We start from the raw sequence: 18,452 nt of genomic DNA on the forward strand, positions 1-18,452 counted from the left end.
GTGAAAGGGGTGTTCCTTTCCCGCTCTACTTGGGCAAGAAGATAATGCTCCATTACTGGTAAAAATGGCGGATTAACGCTTTGGATGCCGGCGCACACATCCCTGCGCCTGTCGCTTCGCAGCAAATGTATGAAAGTCATTTTCAAAGGCATTTGGTCTATACTGTAGGCATTATGATCCATGGGCACACAAATTTATCTTGTTTTTATCCTGTTTGTGACGCCAAATGCAATAGAGGCCGAGGGACGCGCTGGGGTCCCTTTAAGGAAACAGATGTTTGCTTGTTTTTGATTACGCCAGTTGCAGTAAAGCAACAAGGGCACAGGGCCCTTTCAGTGATACTGTGGATGGTATCCAGGTGTAGGAATGCCAGAGTGGTGCAGGGTGGCCTAAATGTCCCTTTAAGTGTTTTCCACGAGTCACCGTGCTTCTACCTGGATATGCTGGAACCCCAGGCGTTGGCTCTGAAGCAGACAAAGAGGGGTAGTTGATGAAGGGGATGATGAAATAAATTGAGTCCAGACCTTGTGACGAAGTTGATAACAGCTTTACTTTGCATAAACGTTTCTCCAGCAGGCTTTTGGCTTTAACTGTGGCAGGCAAACTCCTCTTTGCTATAGTCTGTCTCTAGATTTGTCCAGGAAAAACTTTACTCCTGGTTTCTGAGGCTTCAAGCTTCTGCCTCCACATCCAGTGGAGCTGAATATGCTCCAGCTGGCCTGGACAGGGCTCGTCCAACAGGAACGTGCCCCTGCTGCCTTCCCCTAAGCTACACTCTCTCCTAACTAGAACTCCACCCTTCCTGCAGCAAGTGGGACATGCCTACTACATCATAGAGTGGTGTAAATGTAGCTCTGCCATGCTTGCTGACACCTACTGGTGAACCAAGCACATTACATGTGAACAGTTACATAACATTATAATAAATGCACAGTGTATAGAACCTGGAAATAAATACGGTACAGAGATTACATAAGATTAACCATAGGAGACAGTAGCGGGGTGCAGAAGTGGTAATGCACCTCTGGCGCGTTATAGATGTAGAAGGAAGGAGGCGTGTTTTAAGATGCAATAATGCCTCACATGTAGTAATTAATGTGAGTGCACCTAAACTTTGGCATAAATTGCTCCAAAAAAGTGGCAACATTTGGCACAGTTTGAAGCATAAGTTTACACGTAGAGAGTCTGAAAAAGAAAGTAGAAAGTCTGGAAAAAGAGGCATGGCTTGTTGAGATAGGGTGAATGGCCTAAAATGTGATATTTTGCTCCAAAATTGCACCACAATTCTGGCATGAACTTTTGTCCTAAAGGGCTTCTGTCAGCCCACTAAGCCTGCGCCGTATCTGTCTTTAATCGGCCCGACGCACTGAGAGGCGGCCGCTCTCTCGGCCGCTCCATCCTCAATGCGCCTGCGCCGATGACGTCAAATCTACACCCGGGCCGATTAAAGACAGATACGGCGCAGGCGCGATATTTTGAATTCAAACAGGGCCAGCAGAGAACAATCCCGTTCCCTGGCCTGTCAATCACACAGCGGAGGGGGCGTCATTATGAATGGAGGATGTGGCTGCTACCAGCAAGTAGCCGCCCTAGCAAGGTAATTTACATATTATAAAAATAGCTTTTTAACAAAATCTACAGAACCAAAATGAATATTTAGCTTATGTATAGGGAGCTCGCAGTGTAGGGATTATTATTAACAAAAAAAAAAAAAACGGTTTAGTGGGCTGACAGAAGCCCTTTAAAGCAATTAGCCAACCCAACCAGAGCCACTGTGATAAATCTGCAGGTACGGTATAGATAGACTATCTAAGGCCTTTTTCTCTCATTTTTGGAGTGTACCGGTATGTTATTGGCTGCATTCGTTTTTTACAACAAATTTACACAATTTTGCATTCCATTTGTTACATTTGTGGCATTAAATATCTATAGATTTTTCAGTCTAACCTCATTTATCATAGAGGTTTCCGACAGCCTGTATGCAAAGCAAAACCTGTATGCATTATACCACAAAATACTGCAGTTTTGCACTGTGCTTAAATCAGGGTCTCTGTCACCAGTTTATGTCGCCATTAGATAGGGCAAAATAACACTGGTGACAGATTCCCTTTATATATAAAGTGAAATGTAATATTTTCAATGGCAAGTTGACTCACATACTGATGGCAAGAACATTCTGCCAACTTTGCCTTGGGTGGTGAAATAACTTGTCCTACCACTGTGTACAGTAAGCTTGCCAATCTCATTGTTAAGGTGGTAATGACTATCTTCAGAGCTGTCCCTTGTGTATTCTATGATTTAAAAAAAAGAAGGCAATTGGTATTACCTACATATGTACCCATATAAAAAAAAAAAAAAACTGCAAATGGAATATGTCTGTGCATATGACACTAGAGGTGATGAACAAATCAACTCTAAACAAAAAAAGTTGAATTATGTAAATTCCCAACAAAATCATCTCCCCACTATCTCTGTTTATCCAGCTCCGTTGGTGATGTTGGTGATGTGTCGACAAGACATAACAGCTGCAGCCAATCACACTCAATCACTATTGAGGTCAGTGCTGTGGCCAGTCATTGGCTACAGCGGTCACATGTTGAGTCGACACATTATTGCCTGAGCTGCAAGAACAGAGGCTGATGGGGAACCTGGGAAGGGCTGACATGGGAGCAGCAGGAGTTGGTAAGGTATTACTTCTATAGTTTTTTTTATAGAATTGCATTTATTAAAAAAAATACTATGGCTGGGCAACCTCTTTAATGTGTCAGTCCCTATGGAGCTGTTTACGCACCTGTCAGCTCATGTAAACTAAAGCTGCAGTGAAATTATATGGCTTTACCCATGGCATGCCACATTCCAAAAATATACTAATAGGTCAACTGACTTCTCAGAACCTTGTCTCATCTGTCCCTGTCCCCATGGAGTCTTTGAGCTCTATAGGAACAGATGTAATAGTTTACAGCATGGGCACCTTATGCAGGGTGAACTGGGATTACAAAGCAGCATTGTCCCCTGACCCCCCCTTCCTACCTACTGGCAGCAGTATTGTCCTCCTGACCAACCCTCCCTCCACTGGAACATTGTCCCCCTTACTAGCCCTTCCCCACTGGCAGTACCATTCTCCCCATAACCACTCCCTTCACTGGCATTTCCATTGTCCCCCTAACTACTTCTCCCCCACTGGCAGTAACATTGTCCCCAATACAGTTGCTTACTTCTCTGGCAGACTGGAAAGATCAGTGACACAGGAGGTGGAGGGAGAATTCAGCTCTGTACTCTCAGGGGGTGATGGACCTATGATGATGTCATCACAGACAGGTCCTTGGGCCCTTCTAACCTCTGAACTGTATTGATACTGCAGGACTTTTATTATCAGTGCAGTTCCAGGCAGCCTAATGACAGACTGGCCCACCCGGAATCTGCCCAGTAAGGCAGATTACCAGTCCGGGATTGACTGTACACATCATTATATAATGGTATATTTGAAAATGTAGTTAGGATAAGGCCACATGGAGCTACATGATTCTCGGCTGCACGACGCTGAACCATGTGGCCTTCCCCTTATATATTGCAGGAAGGAGACATCAGGTGGAGTGATCCAGTGTGTGAACATGTTCAGCCTAGTTATAGTAATTTAGGGGGTCATTTATTATACTGAAATACACCTATATTAGGCGTATTCCAGGCGCAGATGGTGGCACAACTAACCTATCTCCGACTTCTCCCCACTCATGTCAGGTCTAAAATTGTGGGCATGGCATGGGTGGGTAAGGGGACGGGGCGTAGAAAATGGTCTAAATTGAAAACAGCTCGGAAGCTGTCGTACATTTACAACTGGCACTGGGTGCGCCGAAGTTATGGAGAGGCCGGCGCCTCTTCATACTTTCGGTGGATCCTCCTCCAGCTATGGGGCTTTATTAAGAGCGACTTCTAAAACGCTGATCTTAATAAATGTGCCCCTTCGTTTTAACTTTTTGCAGAAAATATTAAACTATTTTTTTCTTCTAATAATCGTTTTATTAAAATGAATAGAAACTTTACATTTCTCACATAAAGCAGCAAAAAAGAAATGAATGTGAGTGAAAGTTTGAACTAATGTGTTACTCATACGACGATCGTAAAACTTTCGCTGTCAGAGGGCAGCACAGTACATTGATCTGGCAGACAACAGTTTAACCATTAAACAGATCTCAACCAGAACCAGGTACAACAGCTGATCTGTGCTAAACAAAGACGCCCAGGCACGAGGGGGCATTGAAAACAGACCCCAGCCGATAGACACCTTCTCCAATATAATAGCCAAATATGGGCACAATATATAGCCCTGGTAAGGAGCAAACCATTAAATCTAACATGTACAGTATATGCAAGCTACACCAGTCATTTACCACACAATAGGCTTGTAAATATGCACATGACATGTAACAATCCCCTTCTAGATATATGTCATGGCTGTCCACAGGGGCTGGAGAAAACTAACCGCAGTCTCAAATAATAAAGGCAAGTTAGGGCTCATGCACACGACCGTATGTATTTTGTGGTCCTCAAAAAACAGATCCGCCAAAAATATGGATGCCGTTCATGTGCATTCCGCATTTTGCGTAACGGAACAGTTAGCCTCTAAAGAACAGCGCTATGCTTGTACGTAATGCAGACAATAATACGAACGGACATACAGACATACGGAAACGGAATGCACACAGAGTAATTTCCGCTTTTTTGGTTCCGCATACAGTCCGCAAAAAAAACTGAACGGACATGGAAAGAAAATACGTTCGCGTGCATGAGCCTTTATTATGTAGATCAAGTACAAAGCTAGTACCCTAAAGGACCTTCACATATAACATACAATCTAAAAGACAGGCTAGGTATACGTTTAAGGGGGTTAAAGCTCTAAACCCGGACATATCCCCATTTTCACCCACGCAGCCCCCCGACTTAAGCATTGGAGCAGTTCATGTTCCGATGCTCTCCTTTGCCCTGCGCTAAATCGCGCAAGACAGAGGCATATTTTGGAGTTCCAGTGATGTACCAGGCTCTCCATGGGGCTGCCAGGCGGAGGCTTCCGCCCAGCAGTGAGCCCAGTGACGTCACCAGCACTGATTGCCAGGCTTTAGCGCTGCCCTAGCCTGTAAGTAGCCTCCGCCTGGCAGCGTGTTATTGTAAATAAAAGAGCCCTTGCCCTGCACGATCCAGCGCAGGGCAAAGGAGAGCATCTGAACATGATATGCTCCAATGCTAACATCAGGAGGGCTGCCAGGGTGACTTTAGCTCTGAACCCGGACAACCCCTTTAAGGGATCATGCACACGACCGTTGGCTGTTTTGCGGCCTGCTAATTGAGGATCCACAAAACATTGATACTGGCCGTGTGCATTCTGCCCCTAATAGAACAGTCCTATTCTGGTCTGTATTGCAGAAAAGAATAGGACATAATTTTGCGGAAAGCATGGAATGGACGTTCATATTCGGACATCTGACTTTATTCCCTGTGAAATGACAATTCTGGATCATGATTCTATATTGTGCCATTCCTTTATTATTCCTGCTAGATCTGAATGAATTGCCAGCAGTTCGTGATGAAGGTCCTGATGGGTGTTACCAGTTGGGGGTGTTTCCATGCACACTGCAGCACTGGTTGGATAGTGTCAGACTGGTCAGGGACACCTCCCCCCCCAATTTGAAATACCTAGTTGGACTTTATTGCACAATTCTTGAGAATGGTTATTATATGGGGGATTCAAATGATTACTAAAACAGACATGTCAGGAGAGGTGACAGGTCCTCTTTATTGTTAATATTAATATGATTGCAGTCTATTCTTTAAGATATATGAATTATCTAATCATACAGCAGAGGAGCTAAGTGACTTCCCTGCAACTTCTCGGTCACCTCACCTGTAGACTATATCACATTGTACAATAGTTCATGTCCCAATCACAGACTGTAGAATCCCAAACCTCGATACAGGTTTGCAGGGTAGATACAGATTTGCAGGGCTGCACTCTCCGCTTTGGACAATCCCTACTTTTTAGAAGGGTCCCTTGACAATCAGCCGATCATATGTCCCTCTCCTTGGACCTCCAGTGATCAGATCTAATTTATGAAAAAACCTTAGCATTCAGTTTCCCTGCAGCGCCACCAGGGGTGCCCCTAGCCTTTCTGCTGCCTGAGGCGAAAACTGAAACAGCGCCCCTCCTCCCCAATTTCTTAACCCCTTAAGCCCATGGCCCTTCGGCTGCCCCTCTCTTGCCTCTACCTGGTGCTGCCTGAGGCGATCGCCTCCCCTGGCCTCATTGGTGGTGCACCCCTGAGCACCACCACAGGGGGAAAAGGAGCATTTACATAGTGCTGATTCAAATGAATGGATTTTCTGTGCCGCAGCACAGGAAAGGTCCTCCAGAGCGAGAGATGTTTTTGTAACTGCTTTTTACTCTGTCCAACATAGAACCCCTCTATTGACTGAACTCCCTAATAGGGTGTATGGAAATGGGTTATCTAAACAGGCAACTGCCTAAAGGGTCTGTACGCTCATCTTTGCGAAGTGCATCATTGACCCTGTATAATGTTAGATGAGGTCCATACTAAGGTTCATTGTAGGCTTATCTGTTTGACATAGATCAGTAATGTCACATGCAGGAGGCCCAAAGGAAATGCTTTTAACAATATATTATGAAATTTTCATTTCATGGGGTTGTGCAAGAATGGAGGAGGGGGGGGCAGATGACTTACCTGCTTTCCGTTGCTGGCTCCCCGCTCCTTCTTCTGCAGGCCGGGACTTCTCTGCGGGGCTCTATTGATGTCAACATCCAGTTTGATCATCGCAGCCAATCGCAGGCCGCGGAGGTGTCCAGCTTCCCATTGCATCATGTGACCATTTGTCATGAAGGACACTGGCTGGACACTGCCGCAGCTAGTAGTTGGCTGTGGCAATGTCAAACCAGATTTTGACATCGATGGAGCATCCCAGGCCTGTAGGAGAAGGAGCGGGGAGACGGTGACAGGAAGCAGGTAGTTATCTTTCATTTGCAGGTGAGGTCCCATTCTTCCCCATCCCTTTAAGCAATCATAAATGAAATAGAAATAAGACACAAACTGATGAAGGTCCAAAATTGCCCAAAAGTTGCAGGCAGGAGACATAAATGTCTTTACTTGGATGTTCAGGTTGCATTGTGGTGCCCTATTACTGGGCACTCAAGACTTTCCTCCTGTGATGAATTCACATGTTGTAAATTGCAGTGATATTTTCCTGCTCTCACACCACCCTCTAATAGGGCTTAAGAACCTTATTATGGCTTGTAATCGTTTTGTTAAAAGACATAGTTTTGCATGTTTCTTCCCACAGAAGGTGAGGTCGGTGCATTCCCTGGTAATCTCTGTTGAATAAGAGAAATGTCATTGTCATCTTTTGCTCTGTTTCCAACCCAAATATCAGACCATGTAGGAGAAAATTCACAGTCAGGTGAATGCAATGTACAGGTCACACATAGGTGATAAGGTCACCCTGTCTGGACTGTAGCGGCATCCTTGCGTGCTGATAATTGTGGAATGTGACCCATGTGTCACCCCCTTTCCGTCACTCGTCACCTACTGCTGGCGAAATGGTTGGAGTACTGTATCTTAAGAAAGCAAGGACAGAGGTGGAGTATGAGAAAAGATCTTTAAAGGTAAGAGTGAAAGTGAAGTAACTAATAGTGTTGGGACACGCATCTAGGGTCCTGCAACACCCATTACTATTTATAAGCCTAATCCTTCACCTATCATGTGCAAGACTGTACTACCCTGAATATAGTTCGTCCTATCTTGTTATGTAAAGTCATACAAAAATGTCTGATATCTGCTATGGCCTGCTATGCCTCTCATTGAGTGGTGCACTGGCCTGCAGGTGAGGTGTTGGGAGGCCCAGTCCTCACAGTTGCTATTCCCTGTTCTAGAGATCTCCAAGCCTGGGCATGCGAGCATGGAGGAGCACAACCCTTCTCCTTGGGACATTCTCTGGATTTTGTGGTCTCCTGCCTTATGGTGGCTGGGGGTCAGAGGAGGTCAGAGTAGGGGCCAGTGGTTGCAGGGAACCAATGACCAGGCTGGCATAATTATAACAGATAACAACAGTCTCCTTATTAAAGATGATGAGTGGCACAGTGCAAACACTGTAGACAAAGTTCTTAGATATCTCACAGTGTGGACTTTTCCTAAGGACCTTGTATCGGGGATGGCTACTATAATGGTTCTCCCTGAGTCTCCCTCTATAGATACAAGCAATCTTTCCAAACCTTTCTGCAATGTCCAACTGCGGGCTGCAGTTCTTGAATGGATGGCCAGTTCGTCTCAGTTGTATGACGGGTGCCAGAAGTAATACAACCCAAACCACATGCAGTAAAGTCTTCTGCAGTATGCATGCGTTAACTTTACTGACTTAGTCCAAGAACTGTCTCTTTTAATTGGATCTCAAACTTTTGTAAAATGTCTGTTCTTCTCTCCTTCAGAGGTTAGTTGAAATCTCACAGGGATGGTGTCTCCCTGGCGAAGAATTCATTTTCTTCTGCTTTACCTTCAGAATGAAGCAAGCGCAGAGCAGGAGCTGATATAAGGCATCACTCCTGCTGCTTGGCTGCTCTGCTAAAGACTTACATAGCACTTGTATACCAGGCTTAAAGAGGACCTTTCACTAGTTTTTACTTTATAAAAGCGATACCTCACACTGTAGCCCATGTTCCCTAGATGCCATATTGCTATTTTTTTTTCATAATATGCTCCTCCGTAGTGCAGCGATGCCCCTTGTTCTGTTTAGGCGCCCTGTATGCTAATTAATAGAATCAGAACAGGGAGGAGGAGACATCAGCTTTTCTCAGTGGGCATCTCTTCTATCTGGCTGTGAGCTGTCCAATCACAGCAGAGCGCTTCACAGCCAGGGAGAAGGTAAGCTGTTTTTTCTCAATTGCTGTGCTGTGATTGGACAGCGCCACAGGAAGGAAGAAGAGACGCCCACTGAGAAAATCTGATGTCTCCTTCTCCCTGTTCCGATGCTATTAATTAGCATACAGGGCGCCTAAACAGAACGATGGGCACAACGGAGCAACGGAGGAGCTTATCATGAAAGAGCTGGTGAAAGGTCCTCTTTAAGCAAGCAGTGCCTGTGCTATGGAGCTCCTATCTTTACAATGCTGACAGTAGGGCTGCAGGGAGAGAGTCCTTAATCCCATACACAGCAGCTGTATGGGTATAGGGATTCTATAGCGTGAATAGCCACCTGAACGTCAGGAGCCTATTTTGCATGAAAAAGTTCGAAAAAAGTACATTAAAGATATTATTTTTGGACCATTTCTTATAAAGTTTTAATAAAATATACTTAAAAGTTCAATGTGTACTTTGCCTGTGTGAACCATCCATTGAATCACCCCAGTAAAGTACAGTGGACTTGTAGCAGTAACACCTGATGTCATCATTGTACAGCACTGCAATACCATTTGCATCATCATTTGATTTCACATCCTTAGGGAGCGTGGGGAGAGCAGCCTGTTTGACTACTACAACTCCCATCTTCACTTCTACTTTTATCCTCTACTCCTCCCGTCTTGGTTGTTGCATTAGTGCCTCCGTGAGAATCAATTCTTCTAGGGGAAATACCTCTGTTAGGCTACTTTCACATTTGTGGCACTGTGATCCGACCACCAGTTCCAGCAGAGAATGTAGGGAATCGGCCGGACACAGACCGGTGTACAGCAGTTTCTGTCTGGCCAATTCTCGGCATCATTGGCGGATTGCGGCTGGATCTCCACCAGACCCCATTTTAGTTAATAGGGCATTCCGGCAGGCTTTTCTCTTCCGGAACAGCCTTCCGGAATCCATGCTGCAGATGTGAAAGTAGCCTTATACAGATCCCTTCAATCCTCTATGGCAATGGTGTTGACAGGATGAAAAGTGTGGCCCACTAAGCAACATGAGGTACACAAGCTTTCCTCATTTTCCTTACCACTTATTAGTAAAAGTAGATTTAGAAGCTTACAACACAGACTTCATTTCGAAACATATTTTAGGCGTGGGACGTCGATTACAAAATAATGCGTTTCCAATTTTTATTGCGCTTCTGTAGGCTATGGCAGCAGGAACAACGTCAAGGTTCATCAGAACATAAACCTGAGGTGAAACCCTCACACATTAGTATGTGGCCGCCCATACAAGGTTCGATGGAACAGTGGATCAATCAATCCTTCACATTTTCCAACAGGTCCAATGTCCTGAAGTTTCTTCTAATCTTCACATTGATCCCATAGACCTTGCCCTTAGTTTATAACACTTGTTTCCAGTCATGGCAATAGCTGCACTTCTGACGTGTTCCCTTAGATGTAAAGTGCCAAACCAGATAAGCACATATTTTCAGTCCTACCTCAAAAATCACCCATATTACCTAGCCTTCAGGAAAGATGAGCTACAGGAAGAATAGCTACAATGACTGCACTATGATATGGGAAAGTACACATGTGGGAATAGGTAACATTAGCCTTGATACCAAACCGAGCGCAGAAAAACAGCATAACTGAGATGACTTTGTGCAGTGATTTATCTTCTGATCCCACCGCTACCTCCTAAAATGAACACTGTACACCACCACCCATGACTTGTGAGGGGAGTCCATAAGAACTGGTTCAGCTTCCCCATTGTTCTTAGGGTCACTGAGTTTTGTCAGGTCTGGCACGTTCCTGACACAGAGGTGGAGTCGCTTCAGGGTGTGCAAGAAAAGCCTTTCTTCTTCTACATTGTGTCATCGCAGCGTGCTGGCTCTTGCCTGACATCTTAGTGGAAGGATAACGGCGATGATTGCACAGCTTGGGGGATGGCTTTGGAGATGTATGGGTATACATGAGTTCTTAAGAAACTTGGCTATATTTCATTTAAGCAGCAGAACATGCTTCCACCCAACAAGCCAACTATTCTGACTGTAGGAGAACTTTATTCTGTAAGTTTCTTAAAGGGGTTGTCCGGGTTCAGAGCTGAACCCGGACACACCCTTATTTTCACCCAGGCAGCCCCCCTGAGGCTAGCATCGGAGCATCTCATGCTCCGATGCACTCCCTCGCCCTGCGTGATTTTTATTTACAATAACACACTGCCGGGCAGAAACTTCCACCCGGCAGTGTGTTTGGTGACGTCACCGGCTCTGATGGGCAGGCTTTAGCGCTGCCCTAGCCGTTTTACTGGCTAGGGCAGCGCTAAATCCCACCCATAAGTGCCAGTGACGTCACCGGGCTTCCTGCCAGCCCCATGGAGAGCCCCGGTACGTCACCGGATCTCCAAAAAATGCCTTTGCCCTGTGCGATTTAGCGCAGGGCTAAGGAGAGCATCGGAGCATGAACTGCTCTGATGCTCAAGTCAGGGGGGCTGCCGGGGTGAAAATGGAGGGATGTGCGGGTTCAGCTTTAAAATGTTCAATTATTGTATCTATGGACTCAAAGTAAAAATCTTCATACACAATATACATAGTCCAAAAGCTTTCATTCTATCAGTCCAATCTGTGGATCACTATCTAGCTTGAAGGCCCTGAAGTCACCAAGATTCTAGATCAGTCATATCTTCCGGAAAGTTTAAATTGAGATATTTCTCCCAGTAAGGCTGCTTTCACACTAGCGTTCGGTATTCCGTTCGTGAGCTCCGTTTGAAGGAGCTCACGAGCGGACCCGAACGCAGCCGTCCAGCCCTGATGCAGTCTGAATGGAGGCGGATCCGCTCAGACTGCATCAGTCTGGCGGCGTTCAGCCTCCGCTCCGCTCGCCTCCGCACGGACAGGCGGACAGCTGAACGCTGCTTGCAGCGTTCGGGTGTCCGCCTGGCCGTGCGGAGGCGTGCGGATCCGTCCAGACTTTCAATGTAAGTCAATGGGGACGGATCCGTTTGAAGATGCCACAATGTGGCTCAATCTTCAAGCGGATCCGTCCCCCATTGACTTTACATTGAAAGTCTGGACGGATCCGTACTAGGCTATTTTCACACTTAGCTTTTTTTTGCTAAAATAATGCAGACGGATCCGTACTGAACGGAGCCTCCGTCTGCATTATTATGGGCGGATCCGTTCTGAACGGATCCGCCCGAACGCTAGTGTGAAAGTAGCCTTACTGTGGAACCTGTGAAAATGTATTTTTAGTGACTTAATAGGATGGAAGAACTTCCTCCGTCTGTTCCTACAAACCTTTACCTTACAATAACCACACCGACACCTTCTTTCTTTGGAGAAAATGACCATGACGGCCGAACTTTATTATTCATATACAATGATAATAATCACAATAATAACAACAGACACTTTAACACAACCTTCAACGTCATGACCTGCTGCACCATAACAAGGATCCTGGAGGGCAACCCAAACAAGCGTCATCTTCCTCAACCGTCTCACCATATACTTCAAGCTTACCCCTGGCCGCACTCACCGACCCAAGAGCACCAAATCCTTGAAGTAGCTACGCAACTCCTCCTGTAGGCCTTTTAGCCCAAACAGGAGCCCCATCCTCAGCATTGCCAAACCACATGAGATGCAGGCTCCAACATGTCCCGCATCTCTTAACCATTGTATTGCTCCCCAGGATCCCATATAACTCAGCCCTACATTAAACACAATCCAAGGAACCCAGCTAAAAAAGGGGCGGGAGGGTGGGAAACGCGCTTGCTTTTCCTAAGACTGCCTTAAGCCCCTCCTATACCCACATCTATATACTGCCCGCAAATCTGTTGACCCTCCTCTTCCTCCCTTAAACCGACCCCTAGCCATGCTTAACCTTAACCCTTCCCATCCTGCGGTCTTCCCCCTAAGTCAAGCCGCACTCCATTATGGCTGCGCCTCATTCCGTTGCTTTCATTCTCATGAGATCAGCCCTGCTTTATCCGATCCAAAATTGTTCTGTGCAGAGACCATAAATAAACCATCATTTTTGGAGTCACTCCTCTTCTAAAGAATCCTTTACAATGTCTATTAATATTATACAATTAGATCAACATCAGTCAATTTTGAACACCACCCAAAACAATTAGGTTAGCAACTCCGATGCTGCCTGTAGTCCCGAGGACTGCTGAAGAATGGGGAGTAAGGTCAATAGTTTAAAAGAGTTGTCCATTTTGGACAATTTATGCTTTTTAAAGCATTCCTGAAAATAAGCTGATTACAGGGAGTCCCACCACTCAGGTGTAATTTATGGGGGAACCTAGCAGACAGTGTAGGATTCCACTACAGGGGAAATAACACATTAGGCAGTTCCTGTTAAAATTAATGTTGAGTACTCAATAGCAGTGAGTGTCTTTGTAGAGATAAAGGTCATAAACAAATTGGCCTAGAAGCAGTAATAAGAGCAGTAATAAGGGATTGCCCAGCTGATAAAACATATTTTTTAAACCAGCACAAATAGGTGTACAAACCCCCCCCCCCCCCCCCCCCCACCTCATTTTGATGTTTCCTGGGTCCCTGGCTACTTTCTGCTTCCTGCTTTTTGACATGCAAGTCACTGGCCACAGCAATAAGCGGGCATTCCCTGTGTGCCGAGAAGGATCGGCGGGGTATTTGGCTTCTAAACTATTTTTTGCAACTGTCTGGCCAAAAAGCTGATCATCATGGGTCAGCCACATGTTACCCTCAGGGGTGCACCACCAATGAGGCCAGGTGAAGCAATGGCCTCAGGCAGCACCAGGTAGGTGCAATAGGGGAACAAGTTAGGTTAAGAAATTGGCATTGGTGGTGGTGGTGGAGGTGGTGGGGTGCCGTTTCAGTTTTCACCTCAGGCAGCGGAAAGGCTAGGTACACTCCTGGTTGCCCTTGTAAGGCTACTTTCACACTGGCGTTTCTGGGTCCGCTTGTAAGATCCATTCAGGGCTCTCACAAGCGGTCCAAAACGGATCAGTTCAGCCCCAATGCATTATCAATAGATACGGATCCGTTCAGAATGCATCAATTTGGCTGCGTTAGGTCTCCGTTCCGCTTTTGAGGTGGATACCAAAATGATTCTTGCAGCGTTTTGGTGTCCGCCTGATGATGCAGAGCCAAACGGATCCGTCCTGACTTACAATGTAAGTCAATGGGGACAGATCTGTTTTCACTGACACAATATGGTGCAATTGAAAACGGATCCATCCCCCATTGACTTTCAATGTAAGTCAGGACGGATCCGTTTTGACTTAGACTTTTTTTTATGAATAATGCAAACGGATCCGTTCTGAACGGATACAAGCGTTTGCATTATCGGTGCGGATCCGTCTGTGCAGATACAAGACGGATCCGCACCGAACGCAGGTGTGAAAGTAGCCTAATACATGGACAGACTGGGGCCACCAGCACTGACAGAACAGGTGGACAGGAGTCTTGGTCTGTTTTTTCCATCAGCTGCAGTTTTTTCCAGCAGTAGTGCCTCTCTTGTCGATGGACTAAGTCTGGAATTTCAGTCCCACTCAGGCAACACTTCTAGAAAAAAACACCTTCTTGTCTTTTTAATCTTTTAACCCTTTCCTGACATGCACTGTGCATGTCGGGTCTTTAAAGATAGCCACCGGATGCCTCCTGCTTTACACAGCAGACACCATAAGCGAATGTCTGTGATCGGTTATAATGCCGATCACAGACATTTTACACTTCAGATGCCCTGGTAAGGCTACTTTCACACTAGCGTTCGGGTGTTTGCTTGTGAGCTCCGTTTGAAGGGGCTCACAAGCGGCCCCGAATGCATCCGTCCAGCCCTAATGCATTCTGAGTGGACGCGGATCCGCTCAGAATGCATCAGTCTGGCAGCGTTCAGCCTCCGCTCCGCTCAGCAGGCGGAAACCTGAACGCTGCTTGCAGCGTTCGGGTGTCCGCCTGGCCGTGCGGAGGCAAGCGGATCCGTCCAGGCTTACAATGTAAGTCAATGGGGACGGATCCGTTTGAAGATGACACAATATGGCTCAATCTTCAAACGGATCCGTCCCCCATTGACTTTCAATGTAAAGTCTGGACGGATCCGTTCAGCCTACTTTCACACTTAGAAATTTTGATAACAATATAATGCAGACGGATCCGTTCTGAACGGAGCCACCGTCTGCATTATATGAGCGGATCCGTCTCAGACGGATCCACTCTCATCGCAAGTGTGAAAGTAGCCTTAATTGTGCCGATTGGCATCTGAGAGGCTTTTACCTGGGAGCGGTTCGCCCCCGAGATCCAAATGTCTCTCCTGTGCCAAGATCGGGGAGGTCATTGCTAGCCAGTGATAGGTCAGTGATGGCCTCGAACCTTCCTAAGGCTTGAGGCTAACAAATTCAATCTCCCATAGACTGCAATGGTAATTCATTACAGTCTATGGGAGAAGCAATCTAACGATCACATGTTCAAGTCCCTTAAGGGGACAGCAGCGTGTTGAGCAGAGTAATTGAAATGAATAGGAGCAGCACTGCAGTGACGAGCGCTGTCCCCTACAGTGTTGTGCTCTGTAGCTCTGGTGCCGACTTACAGTGTCGAAGCTATGCAGAACAGCTGATCAGCGGGGATGCAGGGTGTTGGACCCCAGCTGATCAGCTAGTAATGGCCTATTCTGAGGGTAGGTCATCGCTTACAAAAGGCTGAATAACCCCTTTAATAGAAAAATACGATTAAAAGGGTAATTATTATAGCAATTAGGAAGCCAATTATTATGGAAAGATGGAGCTTCTCCTAAAAGTGAATGTATACCATGGTATCCCACTTTTATATTTTATTAAATAATTGTCAAACTTTGTAAATACATTACATTACCTTCCTTGTACTGATTCCAAGTTATTGAATGTATTATTACCCAGAGCTGCGTTCACATTTCTGCAGTTTTTTTTTTTAATTATTGGAAACAGTCAGCAGGAATGGTATCCAACATACCAATAACATTTAAGATGAACATCTATAATGAAGTATAGCAGTTAGCTTGTCCTACATCATATGAGTATACAGTATATTGTCTGATTTACAGATGATACATCCCACAGCAAGCTCTGTGCAGGCATTAAACTAGCCAAGAATGCTTGGAGAGTTCTGCTCTGAAGCCTGCAGAACTGTGAACACATTTCTAGTGCAGGTCATAACTCAGGATCAACATAGGATAAGTCCATTGACTATTATATAGTTTCATTGGGATTTCAATGTGCACTTTAAAGGGAATCCCCCATTTACAAGACTGCTGGAACCCCTCACCAATCATGAGAATGGGGACCCATACCCAGCGGTGCCCCCTAAAATGAATAGCGCTGCTGATTGAGCATGTGCAGTGCTGCTTGATTCATTTTCTATGGCGCTTGTCTATTTCCAGCAGTCCCATAGAAAAGAAATGAATATTGCAGCAGTGTGCGTACTCGCATCATCTGGGATCCATGTACCAGGAATACAAACCTATGCCACAGTTATAAGCTGGCGCAGATTGGCGCTATACGTTACTCCAGTTTCTGGCCGTAACCTTCTCACCTACCTATATTAAGAACTTTTTTTACGCCATAAAACTGGTGCAAGTCACCTAATAGCCCCCCCTCGATATGTCTGTCTCCATAGTACAGACCTTATGGCACCATATGGGGCCTGTATGAACACATACAAGAGCTTTGCTGGATGCATAAGGCCTTACATTGAGAGACTAGAGCATAAAGAAATAATGGCGCTAAACGCGTTATATCATGAACTTATAACCACTTTGTAATGCCAGAAAATGTTAAAGTTGTCTGCAGGTGTCAAAGACGATTGCATGTATATGTAGGACATTGAGATGTCTTCTTCATCCTACAGACTCAGCTGATATTCCTTTTTCTCTCTTTAGAGCATGTCTGACACCTGAGACCCCGATTCCCCTCTTCTTCCCTCTCTAGAGCATGTCTGACAACTGACACCCTGATTCCCCTCTTCTTCTCTTTGGTGCATGCCTGATAACTGATGCTACCAATTCCTCTTTCTTCTCTCTCTAGAGCATATCTGACAACTGAGATGCCCTCGATTCCCCTCTTTTTCTCTCTCTAGAGCATATCTGACTACTGACGCCGCTACTGCTAGTTCTCCTCTTTTTCTCTCTCTAGAGTATGTCTGACAACTGATGCAGCTGATTCGCCTCTTTTCTCTCTCTAGAGAATGTCTGACAACTAACGCCACAGATTCCCCTCTTTTTCTCTCTCAACAGCATGTCTGACAACTAATGCCCCTGATTCTATTCTTTTTCTCTCTGTAGAGCATGTCTGACAACTGACACCCCCAATTCCCCTCTTTTTCTCTCTCTAGAGCATGTCTGACAACTGACGTCGCCGGTTCCCCTCTTTTTCTCTCTCTAGAGCCTGTCTGACAACTTACACTACCAATTCCCCTCTTTTTCTCTCTCTAGAGCCTGTCTGACAACTGACACCGCCGGTTCCCCTCTTTTTCTCTCTCTAGAGCCTGTCTGACAACTGACACCCCCAATTTCCCTCTTTCTCTCTCTCTAGAACCTGTCTGACAACTGACGCCCCCGATTTCCCTCTTTTTCACGCTCTAGTGTATGTCTGACAACTGACGCCCCCGATTCCCCTCTTTTTCTCTCTCTAGGGTATGTCTGACAACTGGCGCTGCTGAAATGTCTTACTGTGGGTCAAAGTTCTCTTCTGCTTCCATTATGACCCATAATTACAACCCTCAGAGCTGTCACGCCAGTAGGAATGGCAGTGCTGGGACAGTATGTGTTTTCCCTGGATTCTCCTACTTCCACCTCATCCTGCGGCTTTTCGTGCCAGGCGTTACACGCCAGGGTTGGCATCTGCTTCTCCTTCTTCTCTGGTAGACTCTATGTCCCTCTTCTAATACATGTCCCAATGGAACTTTGACATTTTTGAAGGAGGAAGGGGGCAGTAAACAAGCAGAAAAAATGGGGGTTCCCTTACCGGTGGTAGAGGACTTCCTCATGGTAACCCCAAGGCTTCCTTCGCAGCTTCCCAGGCTAAGATCCTCAGGGAATTCTGACCTCCCAGGAGAGACAAATGCAGACTGGGGAGGGCAGAGAAGGGGAGCACACACTTACACGGATACACAATCAGTACACTCCCATTTCTTCCAGAGGAACACACCTTTTAGTGAACTTGTGCACAGTTATGGAATGCACCAATGCGCTCAGAGACGCAGGGTACTGCTGGCACCTCCAGCCTGACCTCACTTTTCTTTTTAACCCTTTCCCTGCCGGTTTGCAAGTGTTCACGGCGTTAACCCCTGAGAGACTGAAAAACCTGAGTCAGAACGAAGATTTCCAAACAATGGCTCCTATGTTCTCTTATTGTGAGAGTGTTTGTCTTGTCATTGGCAGCTGCTGTTCACCTCCTCCGAACATTCATATAATATGATATTACGTTTATGGGGGTCAAGGACATTGCTGTGACATTCACAAAATATCAGGAATACCAAGGATTGTAGGTCATGTCATAAGCTTCGTGTACATTTGTTTGTCAGCTTAGGATTCCCCTTTTTAATCTTTT

General features: G+C 45.8%; 1 protein-coding gene across 1 annotated transcript in view; it reads right to left on the reverse strand.

Annotated features, from left to right (window-relative positions):
• Positions 1-17,999, reverse strand: part of SEPTIN9 (septin 9) — a 225,516-nt gene extending 207,517 nt beyond the window's left edge. Inside the window, exon 1 of the mRNA XM_044300148.1 lies at positions 17,868-17,999. Within this exon, the coding sequence (XP_044156083.1) occupies positions 17,868-17,889 (22 nt within the window). The 5' untranslated portion in view covers positions 17,890-17,999. The remainder of the gene's footprint in view (positions 1-17,867) is intronic.
• Between the last annotated feature and the right edge of the window lie 453 nt (positions 18,000-18,452).

This window comes from Bufo gargarizans, chromosome 6 (assembly GCF_014858855.1).
Source record: "Bufo gargarizans isolate SCDJY-AF-19 chromosome 6, ASM1485885v1, whole genome shotgun sequence".
Lineage (NCBI taxonomy): Eukaryota > Metazoa > Chordata > Amphibia > Anura > Bufonidae > Bufo > Bufo gargarizans.